The 25888-nt window shown below is 36.9% G+C and overlaps 1 protein-coding gene across 1 annotated transcript in view; it reads left to right on the top strand.

Annotated features, from left to right (window-relative positions):
• The first annotated feature begins 676 nt into the window (after positions 1 to 676).
• Positions 677 to 25888, top strand: part of CSMD3 (CUB and Sushi multiple domains 3) — a 1166404-nt gene continuing 1141192 nt past the window's right edge. The window contains exon 1 of the mRNA XM_077847015.1: positions 677 to 1088. Coding sequence (XP_077703141.1) covers positions 911 to 1088 — 178 coding nt within the window. The 5' untranslated portion in view covers positions 677 to 910. The remainder of the gene's footprint in view (positions 1089 to 25888) is intronic.

Raw genomic sequence — 25888 nt, 5'->3', positions numbered from 1 at the left:
CATTTACATATTTGGGACTGATTCAGAATTAAGACAAATGAGTCTGTTCTAGATAACTACCACAGATAAAGTCGTTTAACAGTAGCACACATTAGCTGCAAAGCGGCTGGGTGGGGGGGGGGAGGGGGGGAGGATGAAAGGGCGAACTATTTAGGGGAAATGACTGGCTCCCTCTCCACCTCACCCCCGCCCTGGCCACGGATAAAATCGGTTCACAGAATCATAGAAACCTGATTACGGGTTTACACGTAGGCCTTTGAATATGTAAATGCATGCGTGCAAATAAATTCTCTGTAATCTTTTTCAATTAAATCACAGGATAATAAATGCGAGACGCCTGCCTGAAATATGCTGCAACTACAGTAGTAACACATGTCCCATTATAAGGACGTGGGCATCGATGGTGCCCGATTCATTATCAGCATGGTTTCCCCAAAAGCAGCGCAGATCCTCCGATTAAAATATTCCTCTAACATGTTTCTGTGTTCGCAGGCTGCATCGGAGAGCTCCCTAACATAATATTTCTCTGGCTGCTTTTACAGGCGGAATTGATCTGTTCGGGGGGGATAAAAAAAAATAAATAAACCAAGCCCCTTAATTTCAAATATTGTGGGGAGTTTGTCAGAGAGCGGAGCTGGGCTTTAAGAAGCTCACTAGTGGTTTCTGGTGGTTGCTATAACGAGCTAGAATCGAGGTAGATTTTGGTGGAGGGGGGGAAAAAGCACAGGAAAAGACAGAATCCAGAGTAGCAGAGACTTTGTGCCCCCGTTGGAGAGATGGTTGAGTCCTCGTCAAGGTTGCTGTGGTATCCCAGAAACACCATTCACTCCGAGCTGTGACCGCGCACCACCAACAGCAACAACTCCACTGCGCCGGGCTGAGGAGCAGGAATTGGGAGCTCGCGAATAATATGAAAGGGATCCGCAAAGGGGAAAGCCGAGCAAAGGAATCCAAGCCCCGGGAGCCTGGCACGAGAAGATGCGCTAAATGTGGCCGCCTAGACTTCATCCTGATGAAGAAAATGGGGATTAAAAGTGGATTTACGTTTTGGAATCTCGTCTTTTTCCTGACGGTGTCTTGTGTGAAAGGTAGGTCTGCTTTCGGAGGGGGGGTCCCCTCTGCTTTGGATGGAGGTGAGCTGACTTGTCGCCGGGGGAGAAAGGCTGGTAGCTTACTTTGCAATTTGCTCTCATAAAATAATGATAATAATACTGAAGAAGGAGTTGATTCACAGCCCTCTCGCCGTCCCCCCACCCCAGATAGGAAATGCATTTTGCTTGCCAGATTTGGCGTTCAATGCAGTGATTGAGCTTGTGCTCAATAAATATTCTTGCAGTATGCTCAAACGAATACGTGAGTTGGTTCGTATAGCTTCTAACTAGTGGATATCCAGCAGAATTCCGCTGCAAGACTTTACTTGGTGGTGAGGATTACCTTGATTTCTAGTCAGCCCAGTGGGGTTTGATGCTTTGGCTAGAATACATATATTAAAGACACTCCTGCAAACGCTTTTTAACCCTTTCAGGTAGGAAAGTTACTGACATGCTAGGAATGTGCTGATGTTAATTGCATTAGGGCACAGGGGTCTTCCAAGCATCCCCTCACTAACATGAATGTCTGAATGCATATGTGAATTATTACTACGTGGGCCCTTATGCATTGACTGATAAATGCTAGGGGAGCTTCCCCCGGTAGAGGTCTGGCTTAAAATGAGGCTTTAAAAGGGTCTGAGATGCCACGAAGTGTAACCATCCACCTTTGGGGATGAATGAAGGTAGGAGGAAAGTCATTAGCTGACGACCAAAAAGAAAATCCCCAGCAAGTCTCAGCGTTCAGACAGGTAGAGTGAGTGTCACATGCACAGACAAGGGGAGGGGGTGGGTGGGATGTAAAATGTATCCCTAAGCAAGAAAGCAAGGGACAGTCAGAATCCTTGGAAGAAAAGCTGTCCTCGGGGAGAAAATAGATCTCCCGGTCTGTTCCACAACTTCTCCTGCACCCTGCTGCCCATTAATTGCTGCAAAGAATACTCAGGAGGTGTTTATGACTCATGCCATCGTTTTTGAAAAATCACCTCCCCGTACTCATGGCAGCTCAAATAGCTGCGATGGATGTCGCTTTCAGTGAAGCTAGTTTCAAATCCCGGGTGTCTGTGTGTCGGGGGTGGGGGTGGAGGGTGGGTGGTGGTGGTGGTGGGGGGGGTGTTTTGGCCCAGGCGCGCCAAGGCTGTCAACACAAACTGGACGCTTCTTCCTTTGTAAAGGAGTGCCTCTGAACCGCAATCGGGCCGCGTCTCTATGAAACAGTTTATTGTCCAGCTTGCAGCTGGCTGTCCCCCCACAGAAGGCAGTCCATTTGCATTCAGTGGAAATGATAATTCATGTTTTGGGTGGAGGGAGCTTGGAGGGGTTACCTCTCATTCTATTAGGAGCAACGATGGGTGACATGTCTCGAATTTTAATTTACCTCCCTAAATGCCAAGAAGTCGTCTCTGGAGTCTGTAGCAGCAACTGTCTTGTAATCCCAACCTGCTCCTTAAAGCTTGATCTCTCCCCCCCCCCCCCTCACACACACACCACCCCCCACCCCAGCCTCAGCTTAGCTCCAAGGCAAAACGCTTGTCCTAAGCGGCGTAACTACAGTGCCTAGCGCACAAGAAGCGTCTCGGGTTGCTTACAATGGGTTCGTTTTCGTCGCCGGCTCGACGTGCGAGGAGCCTCACATTTAGGCTCAGTTCGCCTGCCCCTGGGAGTCGGTGGCTAATGGATGGCCCCGGGGCTGACTGCTAGACGCGCGCTCGGCGTGGGGGAGGCGCAGGGAGCCGGCAGCAGCTCCCGGCAGGAGAGATGTTGGGGAGGCTCCTGCTGGAGGATGACCTGCTGGAGGGTTAAGTGCGAGTTTTCCTGTGGTACCTGTTGAGCCAAAACACATTCGAGGGGCAGGTGGGGGGAGGGAGTCTCCAAAGCCGGGAGAGCTCGCGGGCCTGCTGCACCCTGAGCCGCGCCGCCCGCGATTACAGCCGGGCTGCCCGCACCTACCGTATGTTCTGAATAAGACGCGCCGCTGAAAAAAAGGAAGGGCGCGTTAACTTGGTTTCATTGGGACCAGAAACGGGGACCCCACTCCTTTTACTCACAGCTCCTCCTAGACTTTGAACCGAGACCACTGGTCTCCACTCGGTATATTCCAGTTTGAGGGACGTGGAGAGGAAAGAGTGTATCACGCTCTGCTTTGGTCCCGTTCAAAATCAATTTTTCACGGGACTTAAAAAAACATTTTAATGGTAATAGGGTTCTTCTTTGTCACTCCTCTGCCACTCGGAAGGTTCCTCCTATATTTTGCAAGTTGGAACGCGGTCTTCAAATTCTGAGGCGCAAACTTCCATGGGCTGTGGGCTTTAGATCCGTTCCCTGTCACCGGTGCATGGTGCCAATCTTAACCGTCGCTTATCCGCCTTTCCCCTCTTCTTATTTAATTTAATTTCACCTCAGTCTCGAGGTTTTCCTAAAACCGTGATTGCTGAAATTGCTTAAATGGTGTTTCCCCCCAATGTCTATGCCCGCTTTGTTTTCCACACTGTTTCTTCCGCGTTCTTGGGCCCAAAGGAAAGCTCAGAACGGGGCGTCGTTTTAAGGGCTTTGCAGGTCCTAATCGAGGTGAGCAGGAGTGTTCCGGGAAGTCCGAGGTGCGCGATTTTCTACGTAAACAGCTCAGGCCACAGAATTCCACCTCCGGCCCATACTTTTCTTCCCTTCACCATCTCACCTCCGCCGGCAACAGCAACGACAAAGAGGCTCAGGGGGAGGAAACGCCTCAGAGTAGAAGACAAAGTGGCCTCGGGTCGCAGGCCCCAACTGCTCCAATGGGGTCGAGATGACAGCCAACCTTCTCTGGCCATTTTATCTCCACGGTCAGCATCTCATAAAAAAGGTGGCGGAGGGAGGACACCAAATCGGGGTGAGGAGCTGCTTAGACCCGACACATGCTTATTTTGAGGACACACACACACACACACACACACACGCACACGCACGCGCGCGCCCTCGCGAGCGCGCGGGGCCGCGCAGGCAGGCAGAGGCTTTTGAAATGCAGCCTGCAGCGGCAGCGTGTCTGTTGAGGTCTCACTCACACGCAAACTGTGACTCTCCAAGTCGTGCTTAAACGTCCCGCCCACGTAAACAGACACTCGGGGGTACTTTCCCACGCTCCATCTCGGGAGACCACACAGCCAGCGCGGGAGGTGCCATGCAAAGGGGACAGGAGCCCTGCGAAGGTACAGAAAGCCTTGACCTCGGTCGACAGGTGGGAGCCAGTGTGCGGCGTTCCGCACCCCGCATCCGCGACTGCTTCCAGGGGCTCCGGCAGGACCCTGGGCTTCGAGAAGGATCCACGTGTCTGCGTGCTCTGGGATTCCAAGGAGCTCCTACTCGCGCTCTTTTGGAACAGTGGGTCTCACATCCTCTTGCCCGGCTAAAAAGGGGCGCGGGGTCCCCGCGGGAGGAGAGCTGCCAGCGAACCCTGACGCATCTTTCGCCTTAGCCAGGGTGGCCGCGCCCCGGAGGTCTCAGACCCCAGCGGGCCCTGGGGACTGAGAGCCTCACTCCTCGCCCTCGGGCCGCAGTCCGACCCTACAGAAAAATACCTGTCAGGTCAGAAGAGCTTGAGGGAGCTTTTCACCAGGGAATGGAGTGAGTTAAAGTCTTCACGAAGCAGCAATGACAACAAACAAACAAACAAACAGACAAAATCCAAATAACCCCCCACCCCCCCAACCCCCACGCCCCCCTTCATCGCTACCATCAAAACCCTTCCCCTGAGGTTAGCATGTTTGAGATCCCTGCTGGGAGATAAAATGGTGTGTTTGAGTCAGGGGTCCCGCTGCAGTTTGGACAGGTATCCTCCCGTCTTTTTCCTTTGGGAATACTTTTTGATTTCCTCTAGAAAGCCAGGCTCCATGAAATCTCAAAGAGCCACCCGAGGCTGAAACTGAGAGCCTGACTTGGCCTGGGCGCGTGCGTGTGTGTTTCTGGGAGGAGGGGATCCCCGTGGATGGACACCTAGGGGCCTTCGCGAAGCCTGCAGAGTGCAGGTGTCTGTCGGTGTGGGGGTCCGGGGCTGAAATGCGTGGCAGGTAACACGCGTTTCTGTTCCCAGGACTCTAGATGGTCGGTGGTGCGGTGGACACTGCCGCCGCGCTGTCCCGAGGGGGCACCGAGAAAAGTCCCTTTCCCCAAGCTGACCGCAGCGCTGCCCTCACTCAGACAACTGCTCCAGTGATGGGCACTCAGGGAGTTGGAAAAACTCACCGGGGAACAAGTAATTGGGATTGCTGTCCCTCTACGACCCCTTCTTCCCCACCCCAGCTCGGTCGCTGGGGAGAAAGAGAAGCAGCAGCCCGTCCCAGGGTTCAAGCGCCGCAAGGGCTTAGCTGGACCGTAGGGGAAGGGGCAGAAGAAATGAAGCAGCATGGGGTTAACCCATCACCCTGTGATCCTCCACCCGCGCTGCTGGAGTGGCCAGCTCAGGGTGGAAAGCCCGACGCGCACAGGGATTGCAGCACATTGCAGAATAATAATGAAGCAGGACGACCAAAGAAAGAAAGATCGACCCAGGCATCAGACGAATTCCCTTCTCCCTGAACACGTCGCCTTCGGGGAGGCTTTGCACCACCAAGTTGCTAAGCCAACCCAATTTACCGCCCTGAAAAACCTTGAGCAGCTCCCAGAATTCTGAGCTGAACTTCTGGACAGTTACCTTGTCGAAATTGTTCTGAAATGTCATTTTGCAGCACTGTGTTTTCCTGAATCTTCTAGTGTTGGGGGATTGGGTGGGGGAGAGGGGAAGGCTGCATCAAGCCTGAGTAGGAAGACTGTGTGAGAAGAAATAATTAAGGAGCAGGGCTCAGCTCCTTGAAAACCTGATGCCAGCTTCCTTGAGATCCTTCAAGGAGAACAGGCATAGAATTACTCTAGGAGCATAGACTTAGTTGCAGTAGTTGTTGTTGCTCTTCATTATATTAATTAGCTTTGCTATTTGTGGGATAGCTGAATAGATTTTGGGTATATATGTCTTTTCCTTGAACACACAATCTGGTAACTAAGGAAACGGTGAAATAATAAAGCAACAGCAAATGGCATCTACACATGATTCTATATATAGTAAAACTCTATCACAAGTGAGCTCTTATAAAAGGAGAGGTAAAGCAATTAATAATGTCTTTGTACTTATGTGGGGACCCTCTATTGCAAAAATACTCGTTGAAGATCTCAAATTCAAATAACTGAAAGGGACTTAACTGAACTTCACTAATCTCCAAATACCCTCCTCCTTGTATACCAAAAGGTGACTTTCTTCTCAACATCAGGGTCTCCAGAAAGGGCTTCAATGTTTTGTCCAGTTTGTTAAAATGACTGTGAAACACCAACAACATGTCTACTAAGGAAGCTGTTACTTTGGGCAATATGACTATTTGAGAAAATAGGCCATTTTGTACTTCAAAGTCCAAAGTTTGAAAGATTAGAAGTAAAATGATTGCAAATTAAAGATTAGGAAAAATGTGTGAGGTAGAAATCCAACTTAAGGTCTATCTATCTATCTATCTATCTATCTATCTATCTATCTTAAAACATAGCTTCTAAAACATTTCTACCTCTTTTGTCCATTCCATTTTCTCATAGGACAAAGGGGTATGTAGTTTAGGGATACAGTGGAAATTCTGATGGGGCTTTTGAATGAGTTCTGCTAAGGATGTTAGAACAGATGCTATTGTTACCAAATTCATCTTTTCCTTCTTAAACAGGTGAGTTCTTCAAGGTATTTTCCAAAGAGATCAATCTCCATCTCTGCAAGGTTTTCTCAGAGTTAGGCCCCTTTTAAGGCTCATTCTTACCAGGAATATCACATTTACAAATGTATTGAGAAAATTTCAACACCTTCTTGTATTCAGGATTCAGTGTTGATGGTCATCCTTCTGCCTCTCAAGCCTCCAATCTTGTAGCCATCACATGCATTTCATGCCATCAAACCCTTTGTTAAGCTACTGCTTGGTGCTGCTTAAAGATTCCTAAGGATTGATATTTTCTATATAATCATGGCCTATTGACCACAAGCCCGTTTGAAATATCCTCTAGAAGGTCTACATTTTCAGCATTCATCTGCATCACACACCTTGTAATTGGACAAATAAGGATATCAATGGTAATCACGTGGTATTAGATATCACAATATTATTCAATCAGCTTTTAAATGCTAGCACTACAGTGATTTTCTAAGTGTTCCTGAACAAATAGCATCAACATTCTCTGTAAGCTTGTTAGCTTACATCTCAGGTGCCCAACCAAGGCTTACTGAATGCCCTGGTAGTCAGGCACAGACATTTGTGTTTTTAACATCCAGGTAATTCTGTTGTTTGATAATTCTCTAAAGTTTGAGAAATTCTCTAAGGTTTGAGAACCACTATAGCAAAGACTGAATTCTGGAGCTACTGAGATCCGAAGTCAAATCATGATTTTTGCCAGCAGTTATATCTGTACTAGCAACTCAGCTTTCCTAAACCCCAGTTCTATTATCTATTAAAAAACAAAACAAAACAAAACAAAAAGAGATGTAGAATATCAGTAGTCCAATAGGGAGAGGAAGATTATACATTTAACATATATATTGCCGGGTAGCTATCATCAGTATTATTCAAATGCATTTCCATCTGCAAAGTCAGTGTAAATTCCCACATACTACATCCCTAACTTGTAGCCCTAACTTGTCCATAGCAATAAATAAAAAATGTAGCAGCTTCTTACTAGCCATTATTTCACTTTGGCCATGTTCCCAGGCTATTATATGTTGGAGAAATACTCTGAAACTTCTGCTTATCACACTTACATAGTTACTTCAGGTGCTGGCTCCATGCAGCAGGGCAGACCCATAGCTTAAAAATGTTACCCCTGCGGTCAGGCTAATTTCATCCACTACATTCCAACATTAGTTTAATATCAATTGATTAAAATACTTACCGAATTTGTAATTCGTCTTGTCACAAATTGTGATATTTACAGAACTCTGGGAGAGTTCTTAAATATTAGCTAGTTCACTGATCATGTTTTTTACAGGGAATGCACATGCCTAGAAAGGATAAGTGATTTTTACTAGGTTATAAAGTTCATTAGCTCCAGAACTGAGACAAGATCATTGGGCAGTCAAGTTCACATTCAACTCTCTTTCTATCATACCTTATCAGGCTTACTAGAGTTTAGTCAGATGACATCAATGAAGAGGGTCACAGAAGTTAATATATGAGTACCATATATCAATTAGTATTATATAAAGTATTAGTGATTATATGTTTCATGGTAATTTAAAAAAAATCACTAACCAGGGCAGCCCTGGTGGCGCATCGGTTTAACAACGCCTACAGCCCAGGGTGCCATCCTGGAGACCCAGGATTGAGTCCCACGTTGGCTCCCTGCATGGAGCCTGCTTCTCCCTCTGTCTGTGTTTCTGCCTTTCTCTCTCACTCTGTGTCTCTCATGAATAAATAAATAAAATCTTAAAAATAAATCATTAACCACTAAAGTTTTGTAGAAGACAAAAAGAAATAGTTATGGAATGAAAATATTTTCTGAGGCTCATATAATATGTAACATCAAATAGTAACATCTTCAATAAAGTCTATGTATGTCTTATAAGTCAATAAAAATAAAATCAGTGTATTGAATTTTTTATGTCTCATAAAGAATTTTAAGGAATAGTATTTAAAATCAAATTCTCATTTACTTATTCTTACAATCTGGACATAATTTCTTATCTAAAAGCTTTTGAATCTAGAAAATCTGTTCTGAAATTGTTTTCTTCATGTTTTTATTATATTTAAGCCATATTAACATAAAATTTATGCAGTCCCTCTCATCTGCATTTGCAACTGTATATTTCTCTCACATGATCTATATAAGACAATGGTGTCATTCAAAACTCTACCATATAAATTATAGTACATTCTATAAATATTAATAGTGTAAGAACAACTGATAATGTTAGGGATTATATTCAATTTTAGTGATATGTGAAATATTTTAAAACTCTCTTTAAGATATGAGTAAAATCTCCAAAATTATGAATACTACTACATTTGAAAGGTTTAAATGTTCAGAAAGTGATTGAAATATACAAAAAGTAATCAGTGATTCTCTTAAAAGCTATATTTGTAATGTTCAAAACTATAAAGTCCTTCTTCCTTGATTTGTTTTATGTTAGCAGATTTTAAAGGGGTATTTATGATTATATAGTTTTAAATAATGAGGAAGTTTTTGAAACCTATGACAAGTTTAAAAATATACTTGGGTACCACTTTGAGAGGAAATTTGTAAATGGAAACAGACTCTGCAGAAATGGATTTATTAAATCTCAAATAACATTGGAAAATCCAGGACTACATTCTAGTTTTCCATTAAATAAGTCCATTAGGTTAGAATGCTCAAAAGTGCTTCCTATAGGGGATATAGGATATTATTACATTTGGGGAAATAGTACCAGGGTAGAATTCTTTGTTATGTCTCTTTCTCTCTCTTTTAATGTAGAAATCTCATGCTAAGCTTTTTCTATAAAGTGTACGATTTACATCTTAAACAGTGGTTCTCTCCCTCATTTTCCTGTTTTGACTTCTAACAAGCATCTTGTGAGATGGCTGTTATCTCCTATATACAGATTATTATCTCCATTTACAAATTATCCACATTTTCTGAGGCCAGAGAGGTACAATGACTTTCCATGATCATAAGTTTAGTTAGTTGTTGAATGAAATCTGAAATTATAATAGATTCAGAAGCTCATAGACTTATTGAAAGTTGAAACTATAAGGGCCTAAGTTCCTAATTAAACTTGAGTTTCAAGAGAAAAACTGAGACCTTGAGAATTTAATTTAAAAGAAAGACTAAAATTAATTTTCAGTATATATATATGTATGTATAGAGTATGTAAATATATATATATAATATTACAGTAATTCATAAATTGTTTTATAATCTTCAACATTGTTTGCTCAAGTTGGCTGAAATTATTCTTCTAACAATCCTGTAGGACAAATGTAAAAGATATTTTTAGTCTTGTAAAGAATAGTAAGGGAAGTAAATGCACAGTAATGCATAAGTATGTCACTACAAGATATAAAATTATTTAGTGCATTAAGTATAAAACAGCAGGACCAAAATTTATAACCCTTAGATCCTAACCCAGTACTCTTGAGTAAAATGTAAAATTTATAAATGCATATGAATATAAGAACATCACAAATAAAATAATACTTGAATATAAAATGTTTTACCAATTGTATCATAGACCTTGGCAAATAAAGTTGTTCCATTTTCTACCTTAATTGTCCATTCAGTTCTATAGAATTTTAATAATGTGAAAGTTCTTATAACTAGTCTAGTGTCTAATAGTCAGGAAATGGGCATTAGATTTATTTGTGGGGGCAAAGGAATGTGCTTTAAAAACATCATATCCAAGCTGCATCCACATACTCTACTTCATTCCATAGCTGCATCCTAACTAAAAATATATGAATAGTGATGTAAAGAAGAGACAAGTCAGAAAAATGAAGTGACTCGGCAAGATTTAAAAGGTGCAAAATAGGGGATCCCTGGGTGGCTCAGCGGTTTAGCACCTGCCTTCGGCCCAGGGCATGATCCCAGAGTCCCAGGATAGAGTCCTGCATTAGGCTCCCTGCATGGAGTCGGCTTCTGTCTCTGCCTCTCTCCCTTTCTCTCTCTCTTTCATGAAATAAATAAATAAAATCTTTAAAACAACAACAACAAATAAAGGGTGCAAAATAGTCTTTAAATTTCCTGTCTAGTCTAAGTTTCTCTTAATTTTTGGGTACTGCTTTATGAACTACTTTATTTAGTCATAATTGGTTTATGGGAATAAACCTCCTTGAGAAGAGACTACTGTGCCTTACCCAAAATCATGACCAGACTCAAAATAGTATTTCCTGAAGTAGTCATGTAAGGAGACACAGTTACAGAAATGTAATAATATTGGTAAATGATAAACAACATTTAATTTAAAGATTAACCTAAACATTAAATGGAGGCATTGAAATATACACCATCATCTATAAAAGAAAAAAAATGCACCTTTATATGTACTCAACTATACTTAAATATAAAAAAATAGTGTTACCTTTTCTTGTGAAGGTGATAAAATCTATTTTCATATATAACAAAAGCACTTTTGTCCTTTCTGAACTTTTGACTTTCCCGATATAAATCGACCTTTTTCTTACTTGCATTATTAAAATTTCATTTGTGAATATAATTTTAGAGATGTCATTTTAACCTACATTTTTTCTTTTAAACCTCAGATATCTTAAAAATGCCTTCATGTGGATTATTCATAGAATATACTTATTATGTTGGATACATTTTAATGAGACATTCTTATTTTAAATAATTTTGTATCTTACAATAGCTAGATGCAGATTTCTCCTAAGTTGGTAAAAGTCAGGCATAAAGGTACATCTAAAATCTGTCTCCTAGTCTATTTCCTACCATTTTGCATTCCAGAATTTTATTTAATGTTGGAAATTGACTATCAGCCAAATTCTCCATTTTAAAATTGATTCTAATAATTCACTTTATTGAAATTTTAAATTACATATCAGCATTTTTTTTTTATTTTGGTGATGGGAATGGGAAGCAGATTGATAATTGAATGCCTTTTCTTGAGCTTGTTAATATTCCCATTTATAGTTACTTAATAAAATTATCAGTTCTGTTTTATTGTTTTATATTATTCTAATTTCTCAGATATCTATTTTAGTTTTCTACAGGGACTTACCTTTTATTTTTTGTTTGTTTACATCATGAGAGTTGTTTGACTTGAAAGACATCTGAAGAAAAAATGTTGTTAATTTCATTTTCTCTTACAATACCAGATAAGTACCGGAGATTTACCTAGTCAATAATTTAAAAACATATTTTTAAGCTGTTTTTATTATGAGTGTGTTAATAGAAGCGAATATGAATCTAGTCTGTTGTTAAAAGGCTTTAACTTCAGGCAATCTGTAATTTTTAGAAACGGTTCTGTTTTCAATATATGAACCATTATTTTCATATATAGGAATGACTCTTTGAATCTGTTATTGGAGATGTAATTTGAATTTCCCCCAAATTTTGGTAATGAATTTATGCTGATCTATCTGCATGTTATAATATGGAGCTCTGTGTTGCTAAAAGCTGCATTTGCAAGATAACAGATCAAAGTTAGGGAAAACAGGTAGAATAAATACAAGGAAATATCCTAGAGATGAAACATGCTACCTTGGATTTATTGACTCCATGCTCTAAATGACTGAACTATGTAGTCTTGGCAAAATATTTACTCTGTTCACATATATAGAGAAACTCTGAGTTAAGGTTTTTTGGCTGATGTCTAAATCAAAACAGCTGAACTGATTCAAATGTTTTGTGTAAACAAATTTGCATCCATGCTGCTAATTTGTGTGCCAACTTCCAGCTTCATAGTTTCTAAGATGATGGAGATGATAAACTCTCTTAAATGAAGTTTGCAATAGAAATGTTGACAGGCCTATGATTACCTGTATTGAGTTCATGTCCAATGGTCTTTTCATGGCTTTTAAAGAAAAATTTTCATCTATAAATCCAACTAGTACTTGACTGCTCTTTTATCTGTTAAATCTTTTTAAAAGAGGTCAAAGAGAAAGTCTTAAAATCAATTTTCTAGCAAAGTGCCAGGAGATCTTTATTATCTGTGTTAGCTTGACAGTGTTCATTAATATATTAATAGATGAAAATCAGAAATGACATTTTGAACTTAATTCTTAAATATCACCAATGTGTAAGTCCTTAGAAATTAACCATTTTTCTATAATTTCAAGATTACTACTTATTTTTTACCTCTCATCTCGTAGATTATTGAATCTCTGTATTTTATAATTGTAATTTTATAATTCCTTCAAAAGCAAAATTCTCAAAGGCCTCAAAAGAAATTGGAAGATGTTAGACATATTAGGTTATATCTTGTGCTGTTTCATGTAAATATTACCTTAATTATTTCCATCCTTTTCTTTGGGCTAAAGTTTGATTTGGTTTAGTAAGCCTTTTGTTAGAATAGTATTATTTTGAATTAATACTGTGGTTTGACATGGTTTAAGTTAAGAGTTGTGAAAGACTATGGTTGGTAGATTTTATTTACACAAAATAATCAGTAGCTTATTTATCAGTTCTGGGACTCATTAACCCTTTCCCTCACCCATCAATCATTTATTGAGGGCCAATATGGATCAATATGTTTAGGAGATAAAGATGAAGATCTAGTCACTACTCTAAAACAATAACAGTTTTTTTTTATTTATTTATTTATTTATTTATTTATTTATTTATTTATTTATTATTTTTAAGATTGTATTCATAGTGATGCAGAAAGAGAGAGAGAGAGAGGCAGAGACACAAGCAGAGGGAGAAGCAGGCTCCATGCAGAGAGCCTGACGTGGGACTCGATCCCGGGACTCCAGGATCATGCCCTGGGCTGCAGGCGGCTCTAAACCGCTGCACCACCGGGGCTGCCCTAACAGTTTTTATTTTGAACTAGGTTTCTTGTGAATATAATAAATAGCAAAGCAATCCGGTTATTGTGGAATTGTGTGGTTTTTCAGTGGATTCTCTTATCATAAAATATCAATATAGCTTACACCACCTTTATTTCTGCATCTTGTATTTTAAATCTTTATCCTATCAGAGAAAAGTGTTAACAGTCTACAAACATGGAGAAACTTTCCAATGCAATGTGTCATTTTGTGATCTAATGGAATTTTCCCTTGTAAATTTCAATTAAAAATGTTTATTGACTCCTATCTGTTCAGCCAACTGATATTAACTAGTTCATTGCATATTAATGAAGAGTTCTCATATATTTCTATAACAGTGCTTGTAAAAATATTTTGTTATCAGCAAATTGTGTTTCTTATCCATTTTTCCTGCCTCAAACTCACTAGCTTGCTAATGCTTTCAAATTTGAATTCAAATCTCTACCCTTTAGTTCACAAAAAATAAGTATTGAGCTAACCTCAACAATGCAAAGAAGAAAAACAAGTAATTAAATACAACGATAACAGATTCGGTCATAGTTTTCTATTCCTTATTTTTTGTCTTTATTGGAGAACTATAGAAGTAGATTGTGTTTTGCTTTGTTTTTAATTTGTGATTTAAAGAACAATAGAAGGATGTATGAATAGTTATAGGAAGAAATACTGGCATTGGGACAATGCCAATTTGCTACATAGGAGTTAAGTAAAATGATCTATCTTTACAAGGTTAGATCATTCTCTAAATTTGATCTTATATTTTACATTCTTTTCATCACCTCCAACCCCCGCATTCAACTTTGATGAGTCATGTTATTTTAATATTTGTAAAAACATCCTGCTTCATGATTGTCATCTCCCTATCCTTTTTCACATTCCATAAAGCTCAGTTCTTGGTGATCTAATGGTGATTTGATGTGTAAGAAACCAAATTTAATGTTTAATACAATACATATTAAGGGTTTTTCTATTTCTAAGTTTCAGAATCTTGACTCTTAATGAAAGATCAAAATCAAACATTTCCATTATCGATGCAAATTGCTATCTTCTGTACTTAGATTACGTCAGTGATAAAAGTAAATCTAGAAGGTTGAGATAAAAGAACTTTGGGTAACATGAATAGTTTTACTTAACTTGGTACAACTGAAAGAAGGAATCATGTGAACCACATTGAATTTCTAATACTCTCCACAATACATAGCACTGGCTCCATTTATTGAGATCCATTACTAATGCATAGGAGTTAATTTGCAGGATATGTTGATCTGGTTCCACCAACATCTCAAAACTCACATCTAAGCTCCTTCCTTTCTTTGATATAACAAAGAAGAAAGCAGTCCTTCTACATTTCACAAAGCTGTATTATACAAAGGAACCTGCACTGCCTTTCTATTCATTTGGTTTTCCTTCTTAAGTCCCAATTCTTTTTTCTTTCAAAGTATTAATGATAATTTACATATAACAACTGTGTCATAACATGGGCTGTTTGTTTAAAATGCAATGGGGAGGCTTTCAGGCTGGCTTGTTTTTTTGTCAGTACACAAGAAAAATCTCAGAAAAGCCACCTAAAAGTTGTATAGGCAGCCTTTATGAAGCGATGTAAATGGGTATGATTAGTTGAGGTCACAGTTTGGAACAAGTATTTTTGCTAATTTAGCTAGTTCTGAGAAGGGTGTTTGGTTAAAAGAGGCAACTATTACACACACTTCAAATACTTTCTAAACCACAAATTAAATGCAGTCAAAGAAATTTTGTTAATAATGTGTAAACACAAGGTAAAATAAATCTATGCATTTTTATTAATTGCAGCTTTAAGCCCAAATATTCACTTTTTATGAATTCTGTCTCCTGTATTTCCATTTCAATTTTTATAATAGCTTATTTTACATGTGAAAACACTTCCCTCTATAAGGCAAATCATTAGGCATTTCTATTTCTTCTGGTTCTTTATTTCTTTCCTCATTTTCATGGCAGGAAAAGAAACTGATGTTCCTTGTCTGCTACTTTGGACTATGAGTGCCTCTCATTTAAGCATCTCTATTTGGAGTGACTGATAGACTTAACTGCTTATTAAATTTGAGGAAACAACTTAGGAAGAGAAATTAAGCTAACGTGGAGAAAATCGGTTTCAAATCCTGCCTGCTCAACTCAGAACCCTTGTTCTTTTCATCACACCAAACAGGATTTCATCAACTTTGAGGATTTAAAAAAAAAAATTCTGAAATTGAGACGAATTCTGAATTCTTTCACATGGATAAGGTTATTTCTTTTCTAGAGTGAGTATTTCTGAGCATGGAACAATTTATTTTACATGCTTTAAGATGAAGGGAAGGCAACAGCAACAGGAGAAGTCAGGGGTAACAATTTAGAAAGGTCAGACTAGCTATGTTGCCAGAGGGACAGGGCTCATGTTAGTGTTTGGACATGCTTTGTTGAATTCTTTATTAAGTTATAGTTTACGGTTAGAATGAAAAAAAATATGTACTGTGGAAAAAACTTAGGTGTTATGTTATCATAGTTACGTCTTGTATTTAATTTTTTTTTTATTTATGTATGATAGTCACAGAGAGAGAGAGAGAGAGAGAGAGAGAGATAGGCAGAGGGAGAAGCAGGCTCCATGCACCGGGAGCCCGACGTGGGATTCGATCCCGGGTCTCCAGGATCGCGCCTGGGCCAAAGGCAGGCGCTAAACCCCTGCGGCACCCAGGGATCCCCGTCTTGTATTTAATACGGCCTGATAATGTTTTTTGTTTTTCTTTTTACAAATTAAAATAGATAGAAGGGGAGCCTTAATTGCAATGTGTATATAAGGTCTTATTTCTCATTTACTTTACTCTTTTTTTATTTTCAGTAACCCAAACTTTAAGGAAAACTTACTGTAAATTTATTTCTTAGAAATGTAAAAGAAATGTAAAAGAAATCATGTTTCTTTAAACTATAACTCTTACTGAGTAAAAGAGAATACTTCAAAAAATCTTAAATTACCCACCATGGAATCTCCATACCGAACTCAGTACCTTATAAACAGAGTAAGGACTCAATAAACATCTGGAGACTTGAATTGGATTATAGTTAATTGAATTCATTAATTTAGTTTAGGTCCAACCTGTACTCAGAAAAATCAATCTATATTGCCCAAATCTTTCAGTTGTTATAGACTCCTAATGTTTCTCTTAACAGTGGCTACTGATATCTAGGAAATAAGATAATTTATTAAAAAATACATAGCTATTCGGTTTGTAAAAGTAGAAATCACCTTTACTACTTTCACTTTTGAATATATAATCAAGTTTCTTTTACTTAAATAATCTGCATTAAAGTCTCTTACCTCAAAATGTCACTACCTTCATTATCATTACAGTAAGAATCCAAGGTATTAGCAAGTCCTGATAAATTACCCTTGTTATCAGAAATAATTGTTCATTGTGAGGTCCCTTCACAACATATTTTCATATAATGCTCAATTCTTTGGAGACCAAATGAATTTGGAAACATTTACTATTATTCTCAATCTCTAATTTGATAGAAGATGAATTCTAATACCAGCTACATCTTTACCAGCCAAGTGACCTCAAGTGCCATTTTCCTTTAAGCTCCATTTCCTTCTCTCTTATATTCTCTGTAAACTTCATATTATCTTCATACCAAATGGATCAGTATGAGAAAGTACTCTATGAAGTATACATTGCCATAAGTAATGATTTTGCAACAACAATGACTACTGTAGTATTTTTTTGAAAATAAGTGGATGACAAGTTATGGCTTTGTGTGTGTATGACTGTACATATAGAATAGATTTTGATCACTGCCTACTTTTTAATAAGGGAAATTCTATTTTACCTCCCTAACCAGCCAATATTTGTCAAGATGACTCTATATATCTCCCAGATGCAATAGCTATGGTGCTAATATATATTTTTCAGAATTCTCAAAATGGTTGTTCCTGGTCAAATTTTTCATGAAAGTATATCCCCAGGGCACCTGGGTGGCTCAGTGGTTGAGCATCTGCCTTCTACTCAGGTCAGGAGGATCAGGCTCCCCGCAGGGAGTCTGTTTCTCCCTTTGCCTATGTCTCACAAATAAATAAAATCTAAAAAAAAAAAAAAAAAAAAAAAAAACTATATCTCCTATTAGAAAGTTCCAAATGTACTAACAAGGAAGTTCCACCTTAAATTCTTATTTGACCATTATATTTCTGACTTCAGTTTGATTTCTTGATATTGTTCTTGAAACAAGTCTATATCTGATAATAAACTGTTGAGGTTGCCCATATGTATCCAGAGGAAACTGAGTCCTATATGATCTTAGACTTTTTAATGGTTCAGAGTTATGAGGACCATATGAAGGGACCAGTGATTCTGAACAAAATAGAATTCAGTTTACACTTAAAGAGTAAAATAAAATAGATTTTTTTTTAAACAGGATTTAATATTCTTCATCCACCATAGGTGATCGCAGTTTGGGATTTAGGAGTTTTTTGTTTTCTGTTTTTTTTTTTTTTTTTGGACACATTTATTTTGCTTTCTTATTCTATATATGGCTTTTCTGGAGTGGATTTTTAGTTGCTTTGTTTTAAACAAAACAAGTCTGCTCTCCAGTTTAAAATATATCCCTACTTCTTCAACTTATTGAATGGTATCTCTCCTCCTCTGGATGCTCTTTAGTTGAAATTAAACTCTTCTTTCCTCATATCAACCTTAAGTTTCATTTGTATCAGAATTATAGTTCTTACCACAATCTGCCTTGATTTCAGTAATTTATGCATACTCTTATCGCCCTCATTTAACAGAGAAATATGAGAGGTCAGTGGCTGTGTACTTGGCAACTTTCCATCTCCAGGGAATCTTGCACTGTGCTCTAGAGCAGAAATGTAATAGATGTTCATTGTTTTAAATAATACTGAAATAGAACAGAATATTAACTGACCTACCATTTTCTGAAATTCAAAATATTATTTTGTATATACTTATTTTATTTATTAGTAATTAATGCATTGATATTTCTTTTTTCTCTGTCTCCTGTAATCTTTTGTTATAATATATTGGGTTTTAGTTCTCCCATGAGTTTTCTAATTTGCCATTTGATTTAATTTTGTGCCGTTTTACCTGCTTTTGCTTGTTTTTTAAAATTTTTTTTAGAATTTGAAAATTCTTTTGAAGCATTACTTATATTTCTGAAAATATATGGGCATATTGCTTCAGGTGTTTTACTTTTATAAAAGAAAAAAAAAGTGAGGCAGCCTATCAATTGTGTTGTAACTGTTTCTCTTAGATATTTACACTTCCTCAAGGTGTGTTATCTCAAATCATTCATAAACTCCTATTTTCATGACCTACTATTTTTCTTTGAAGTATGAAACACTGATAGTATTTAAGACATCATTGAAGTTTTCTTCTGAAACATCTTCTGTGCAACTTCCTACTATCTCTGTTGATATTGCCTTTCAGATCATAAAAAAGACAATTTCTTCCAACTATGACTTCCTCATTGCTTTTGTTTCCTCCTATGTCTCCATTCTATTATATTTAAATTGTAGTTGGCACAAATATTTAAAATCCCATGCATTTTGAAACTTTGCACCTCCATGTTACTGTATAACTCACCAAATTGTTCCTTTCCTTAGTTGTTGCGATTTTTACTATATGGACTATTTTCCTCAATTTCAAACATTTAAATGTTTTTTATATTTCTTGTTTGAATCTTCTTTTTATTGAGAATGAAATTTTTTCAGAGGAATAGAAATGGCATGACATGCTTTGCTCTGAGAGGCACCATTGCCTATTACTTTACTATCGTGTCTGCCTAAAGTAGCTTCACAAATAATTCTTTTTATTTTCTTTTTGTGTTTAGGAGCCAATTATATTCTTATAATCATCAAATCTGTTTATCATTCCATAATATATTTTATATTAACATGTTGAGGCTATATTTCTGAAGAGCTTATCATTTAAAAATATACCCTTTTGTCTCCCTGACAGCAGATGTATAGTAAGCTTCAGTTTTGCTCATTTAATACTTTATGCTAGTTGATGATTGTTGGTTTTTCTCTTAATTTACATAGTAATAAACTGGAAATTAATTCAGATAGAATATTGTTAAGTCAGATTTTTTTTAACCGGACTAATTTTTCTGTAAAAATTATATATAATAAAACTAATAGGACCACTATCAGATAAATGGTTTACAATATGCCAGTGAATAGTTGAAAAATGCTTAGATATTCATCTGGGGGTTTGGATTTAACATGTTCTGTTTTAACCTACTTCTTAGTTAACTAAGAAGGAAGCAAAAAGTGATGAAAGTGGTATATTCCAGGAACTTTGTTCTATTCCTGGTGCTTCAAAAGCACAGGGAATGTTAGGATTCTAAAACTCGTTTTCAGTGCTTAGGCATGTAACAGGTGAGTGATTATTTGCAAAGGCTGACATAGTTTATAGAAATGGAATTATAATGGTTTTCCACAGCATGAATGAATCTGACATTTTTGTTTTAGAGATGCAATAATTTCCAATGCCAAGTTTTCGACTTTAAAAATTTATTAGATTGTATAGGACTACCTAGTGAAAACTGCTGTTACAGTGTAATGTTATTGGCAAGCAGGATCAAATAGCTGTAAAAAAAATATGATCTGTAGGTAGCAAAATTCTGTACACTTTTGTAGCACAATCACTACCACCAATAGAAGATAAAATTTCATGTAGTAGTCTTTCCATCGTATTTCTTTCCATTTTTAAAATTTGATCATCACTTTGCTTTATCCAGTGAAAATTAATTATGGTAAGATTTATTTAAATCCTGAAAAGTGAAATATTGTGATAATTTATGTATTACAGTCAATGTTCCAGGATAACAAAAACTACATAGGATGCAGAAAAAAAAAATAAAGTACTTGAACATATTCTATATATTTGTATATTAGTTTTTTGCATCTTGTGAAATGTGATAGAAACTTATACCTGCTATTCTAGGATACATGTAAATATTGGAGAACATAAAAGTGTACAGCGTATAGCAATTAATATAAACATTAATAGCCATTATGGTTTGCTTTGGTATTGAAAACTGATTTTGACTATGTTATTTTACAGCTTACAGAGAAGTATACAATCATTTTTATTATTATTCTCACCACATATTCAATGTTATATAGTAAAATAGTGGAAAAATTTTGTTCATAAGAAGCAGCTGCTGTATATGACAAACCTACCAAACTGAAAATAATATTTGTAATGATTTTGAGTCATTTTATATAATTCTACTTTTCAAAACAATTCTTTCTAAATGGAGATATGCTGGATCTACAATGTGCCTGCCCTGTTGAGGTAAAAAATTTGTTATAGAAATGATATCAACATCAACAGAGTTATTATCATCTATAGAACATTTTAGAAAATCCATTAATCTATTTGCATTGCATTTGAAAATTTAATTCTAAGTAAAAGTTATACATTGTGCATTGGCTTGGAAGGTTTTGCCTGCCATAAGAAACCTGCTTCTGTTTTCTTCCTATGTTGATGCTTGATCTTTTTAAACATTCATCATGGCCTTCTTTTATAGGCCTTGTCTCTAAATATTGTAGGTTATCCTGAGTTATATTCTAGTTCTATTCTCTTCTTTCACCACACAATCCCTATTCACTGGGAAGGCCCAAACTTTTTTTTTTTTCTTCTTAAAAAGATTTTATTTATTTATTCATGAGAGACACAGAGAAAGGCAGACACATAGAAGAGGGAGAAGCAGGCTCCCTACAAAGAGCCCGATGTGGGACTTCATCCCAGGACCCTGGGATCACACCCTGAGCCAAAAGCAGATGCTCAGCTGCTGAGCCACCCAGACATCCTGGAAAGGTCCAGACTTTTATTTTTATTTAAGATATTTCTTTTGAGATTCCTACACATATATTTCACTGCTCAATAAACTGTCCTTAAGACATTTGAAGCTCATTGAATACAAAAGGTAACATGATTTCCACCTACCTAGACCCAGAAACTGCTCTTTTTTTTCCATATTAAATAATTTCATTATGCTTAATTTATTCTACACAGAAAATGGATATTCTCAATCTCCCTCTCTTTCTGTTTTCCAGTAGAAATATAAGGAGAGCTATCTATGGAATTTTAAATTTCCTAGTAACCAACTAAAACAGTAAAAAGAAATAGGATAAATCATTTTAGTAATATATTTTATTTAAGCCATTATTTCAAAATTTTATCATTTTAATCAATATAAAATAATTAGTGAGATATTTTATTTTACTTTTTTTGTCCCTATGAAGCATTTATAATCAGTGTCTGTTTTATATTTTCAGCACATAAAAATCTAGATGCTAAACATTTTAAACAAAATAATGTATATTTAGATATAATAAAATTTGCAATTGAAACAGTGGATTCACATAAGCAGGTTGCTCCAAAGATAACTTAAAAATTCTAAGAACTGAATAGTTTGTGGAAATATATATATATATTTAATACCCTCATTCACATTGGCAAAACTTGTCCATCAATTTGACACCAAAAGTCTTTCAGTTTCACAAGTAAGATTCGACACCAAGACAAAAGCCTGTGAATTTCACAACTAATTCTGTCCAAGATAAGTAAATTCACTAACTTTGTGTCATGTCCATTTATTAACATTGCATTATATGATAAAATGTTTATTTTCAATATAAATATCTGTCGAGGAAGTTGGCATTTCCTTTTATTGAAGCTTAAAATTTAGCTCATGCATATTCACTATGGTATCAGTGAGGAATCATAAATCATACTGCTGACTTTGGTAGTTGATTATTGAATATTTGGCAAGAAGCCTCTTGTTTCAAGAGAAGCTTGGATTGGAAGTTATAAGATAGTAAATATTTGTAAAATTCATTCAACAACCAATAAGCATTGGCAAAAAACACATATGTTTTAATTCATTGTCTTCTCTTTCTTTCAACAGTTTCACAACTGAGGATGATTCATGGCTTGTTCATATATATATATATATATATACACACTGAATTATTTTTAACAACTGTAATCCTGACAGTTTGGGATAATGTACTATTTCTTGCTTTTAAATTCCAATAAATCCTGATATTTGACCTACCACATCTGAAGCAATCATCTGTCATTATAGAAACTAATTAAATAAAAACAGAAAAAATAAACTAATTAAATCATATCTAGCTGTAATATTTGACAGATATAAATTTTCTTAAAATATCGTATGTCATAAGTCAGATTCTTCAGGCTATGAATTGACATTTCTTCATAAATTTAGAAGTCCTTTGAGCAAAACATGCCAGAGTATTAATCTGAGCAGTGTTTTCATATTGCATGACCCATCTAAGGATAAGAAGGATTACTTCTGATTTTTATGATTTTATATTAATTATAATTTAGTATTAGACATTCCTATGTTCTACATGCAATTGCTTCCTTAATTAAAGATCTTTACTTTTTTTTTTTTTAAGTTCTTGGTTTAAACCTTTGCTTCATGATTTTCTGACAAAGTTGTTATAACTAAAATAATATACCTTACCATCTCTGCACCTGAAATTGGTTTTCATTGTTTGGGTGTGTGTTTGTGTGCAAGTATAAGAGTCATTCTATTCCCAGCAAAAAATTAGCAGGTCACATCCTGTTGAAATTATTTTTTAAAATTTTGTTGAACACTTAATTCTTATTTCCAGTGACTAATATTTTCAATTCTTCATTGACTGTGCTACTATAAATTTTAAATACCTAAACTTTTTTTTATTTTACAGATAAGAATAATTTGCAGTAGTCAGAATAAAATAATGGAAAATCTTCCATCATAGTAGATTTTAAAACAAGTGTGTTTTAAAAAATCATTTATATAGAATGCTGTCAATTTCTGTGAGGTATAGTGTTAAGTGAAAAATTTTTAAAAATAGAATAAACAGAATTGATTTAGATTCTGTTCATCTTAAAGAAGAAATTATCAAAAAAGGTTATATATCTTTACAAAGCAATATTTGAAATGGTATTTTTAAATTACTGACCTATCTAAGTAATGGAAAGTTATTTCAGTAACATTAGGATATAATTTATAAAACTAAAGTCACCCAAGAATCCATTTTGCAATTAAACTAAAATTTTCTAGCAATTAAACAAATATAGTTTCAAGGTATATATAATGATTTATACTACGGGGCTAACTTATCATGTTCTGTTAGTTAAATATAACCTGAAATAAATTGCTGTTTCTTCACTTCTATTTATGATTATTCTGGGTCCCCTGGTATGTGATTATGTGTATTCATGAGAGATAACTGGCAAGGCAGGAAGACATTTCTTCAGTGTCCTGGAATTTTAAGATAATGCCTCTGTGCTTTGGTTTTTCTTCTGTAAAACTGTCCCCTAGATTGGGATGAGGATTAAATATAATCATTCATGTCAAGCAAAAATGTTTGCTAACATAGTATATCCGTGTGAAGAAGGGAAATGGGGATGGTAAGGAGATAGGTATAGTACCATGAAATACTTTTATACTGCATTTTTAAGTGAATTAGAAAATCAGTGACTTCTATTAGAAAGAACTATCTGCTACTAGCACAAGGTTTAAATATGAAAGTTAACATATGATCTTTCATCATTAACTGGCTTCCCTTTGGGCCTGCATGTTTCAATTTATAAAATAACAAGCAAGTCCAGATCAGCAACGGATTAACAAAGTTTCAAATGATAGGTTTATTTCATAGCATAAGGAGAAAACTTGCCTTTGAGTTGTTGTTCTTGGAGAAATTCAATTAACTTTAGCTGAAATTTCTAAACTTTTTTTTTTTACATTACATTTTTTTAAATTTAAATTCAATTTGTTAACAGATAGTATAACACCCAGTGCTCACCCCATCAACTGCCCTCCTCAGCGCCTGTCACCCAGTTACCCTGTCCCCCCCAACCACCACCCTTTGTTTCCACAACCCTTTGTTTCCACAAACCCTTTGTTTCCCAGTTAGGCGACAAACCAAGAAAATTCTAAACTTTTGACTGTCTATCAGGTTCAAATAATAGTAGCTCCATCTAGTGAAGATAAGGCAAAATTACAGACACAATATCCCAAGGGAGATAAATCCATCTCCTCTGTGGGTGCTATCATAAAATTTTAATGCCTGAGTTTATGCATAAGATCCACATGGCTCAAAGTTGTATTTCTTTAACTGGTGCTGGCTAATGACAAATATAAGATTGACTTTAAAAAAAGATTGACTTAATAAAAAGCATCTTGTGCCAAGAAATATCTCCTTTCGTTTATAATAGCAATATTAACATCAAATGCTCTATAGGCTTCTATAAGCTCATTTAATCATATTAGCAACACTGTGATGTGTCATCATCCCATAAAATAAATAAGGAAATTGGAGCACAGGGATATTATTAGGTAGAAGCTAGATATGAGCAGTGGAAGGATGCCTAGAGGAAACTTTATCCCTTGACCTGAAAGATTTGAGTCCCAGGTCCTTGACTGGGTAATGATAGAATAGGCAGTTAGACATGAACTGAAGACAAGGGCAGTGATAAATATGTTACACATTAGCAGCCCTGGGGCACAACATCTGGACCTGTAGCTCCCCACACCTTGGGGCTAAAAGATCAAGAGACATAGGTGCAGAGCATGAGCTCTCCTCTTCCACCTCTGACCCAAGGGTAACACCTAGACTCATAGTAATGCATTTGCATTGTAGCCCCTCAGATGGAGAAAGGCTGTGATGATTGTCCCAATATAAACCTTGTAAGCTCAAAAACTTCTCTCAACCTGTGAGAGGAGTCCCCCAAATGAATGGATGCAGCCTCCATAAAAGACCACTCCACTGTGCCTCACAGTTCCTCCCAGACCAGAAAGACCCAATGAATATTCAATTTCAAAACAATGGAGAGTCTGGTTCCACCTCAGGGAAACTGCTTACTTGCCAATAGTGTACTGTTGATTTATTTATTTTATTTATTTATTTTTATTTTTTTAAAAAAAGATTTTATTTATTCATGAGAGAGAGAGAGAGAGAGAGAGGCAGAGACACAGGCAGAGGGAGAAGCAGGCTCCATGCCAGGAGCCTGATGCGGGACTCGATCCCAGGACTCCAGGATCACGCCCTGGGCCAAAGGCAGGCACTACACTGCTCAGCCACCCAGGGATTCCCTCTGTACTGTTGATTTAATAAAACTTTTCTGCTTTCACATTGAGCACCATTCCCTAATTCTTTATTTTATCTATGCCAAGAGCAGAGACACAATGCTTTTCTTGATGACAATATTATATAACTTGCCTAAATCCGCGGCTAGTATATAG

The sequence above is a fragment of the Canis aureus genome, chromosome 14 (genome assembly GCF_053574225.1).
Source record: "Canis aureus isolate CA01 chromosome 14, VMU_Caureus_v.1.0, whole genome shotgun sequence".
Classification (NCBI taxonomy): domain Eukaryota; kingdom Metazoa; phylum Chordata; class Mammalia; order Carnivora; family Canidae; genus Canis; species Canis aureus.
Note: the sequence above shows the minus strand (reverse complement) of the source record. Positions and strands in the feature narration are given on the sequence as shown.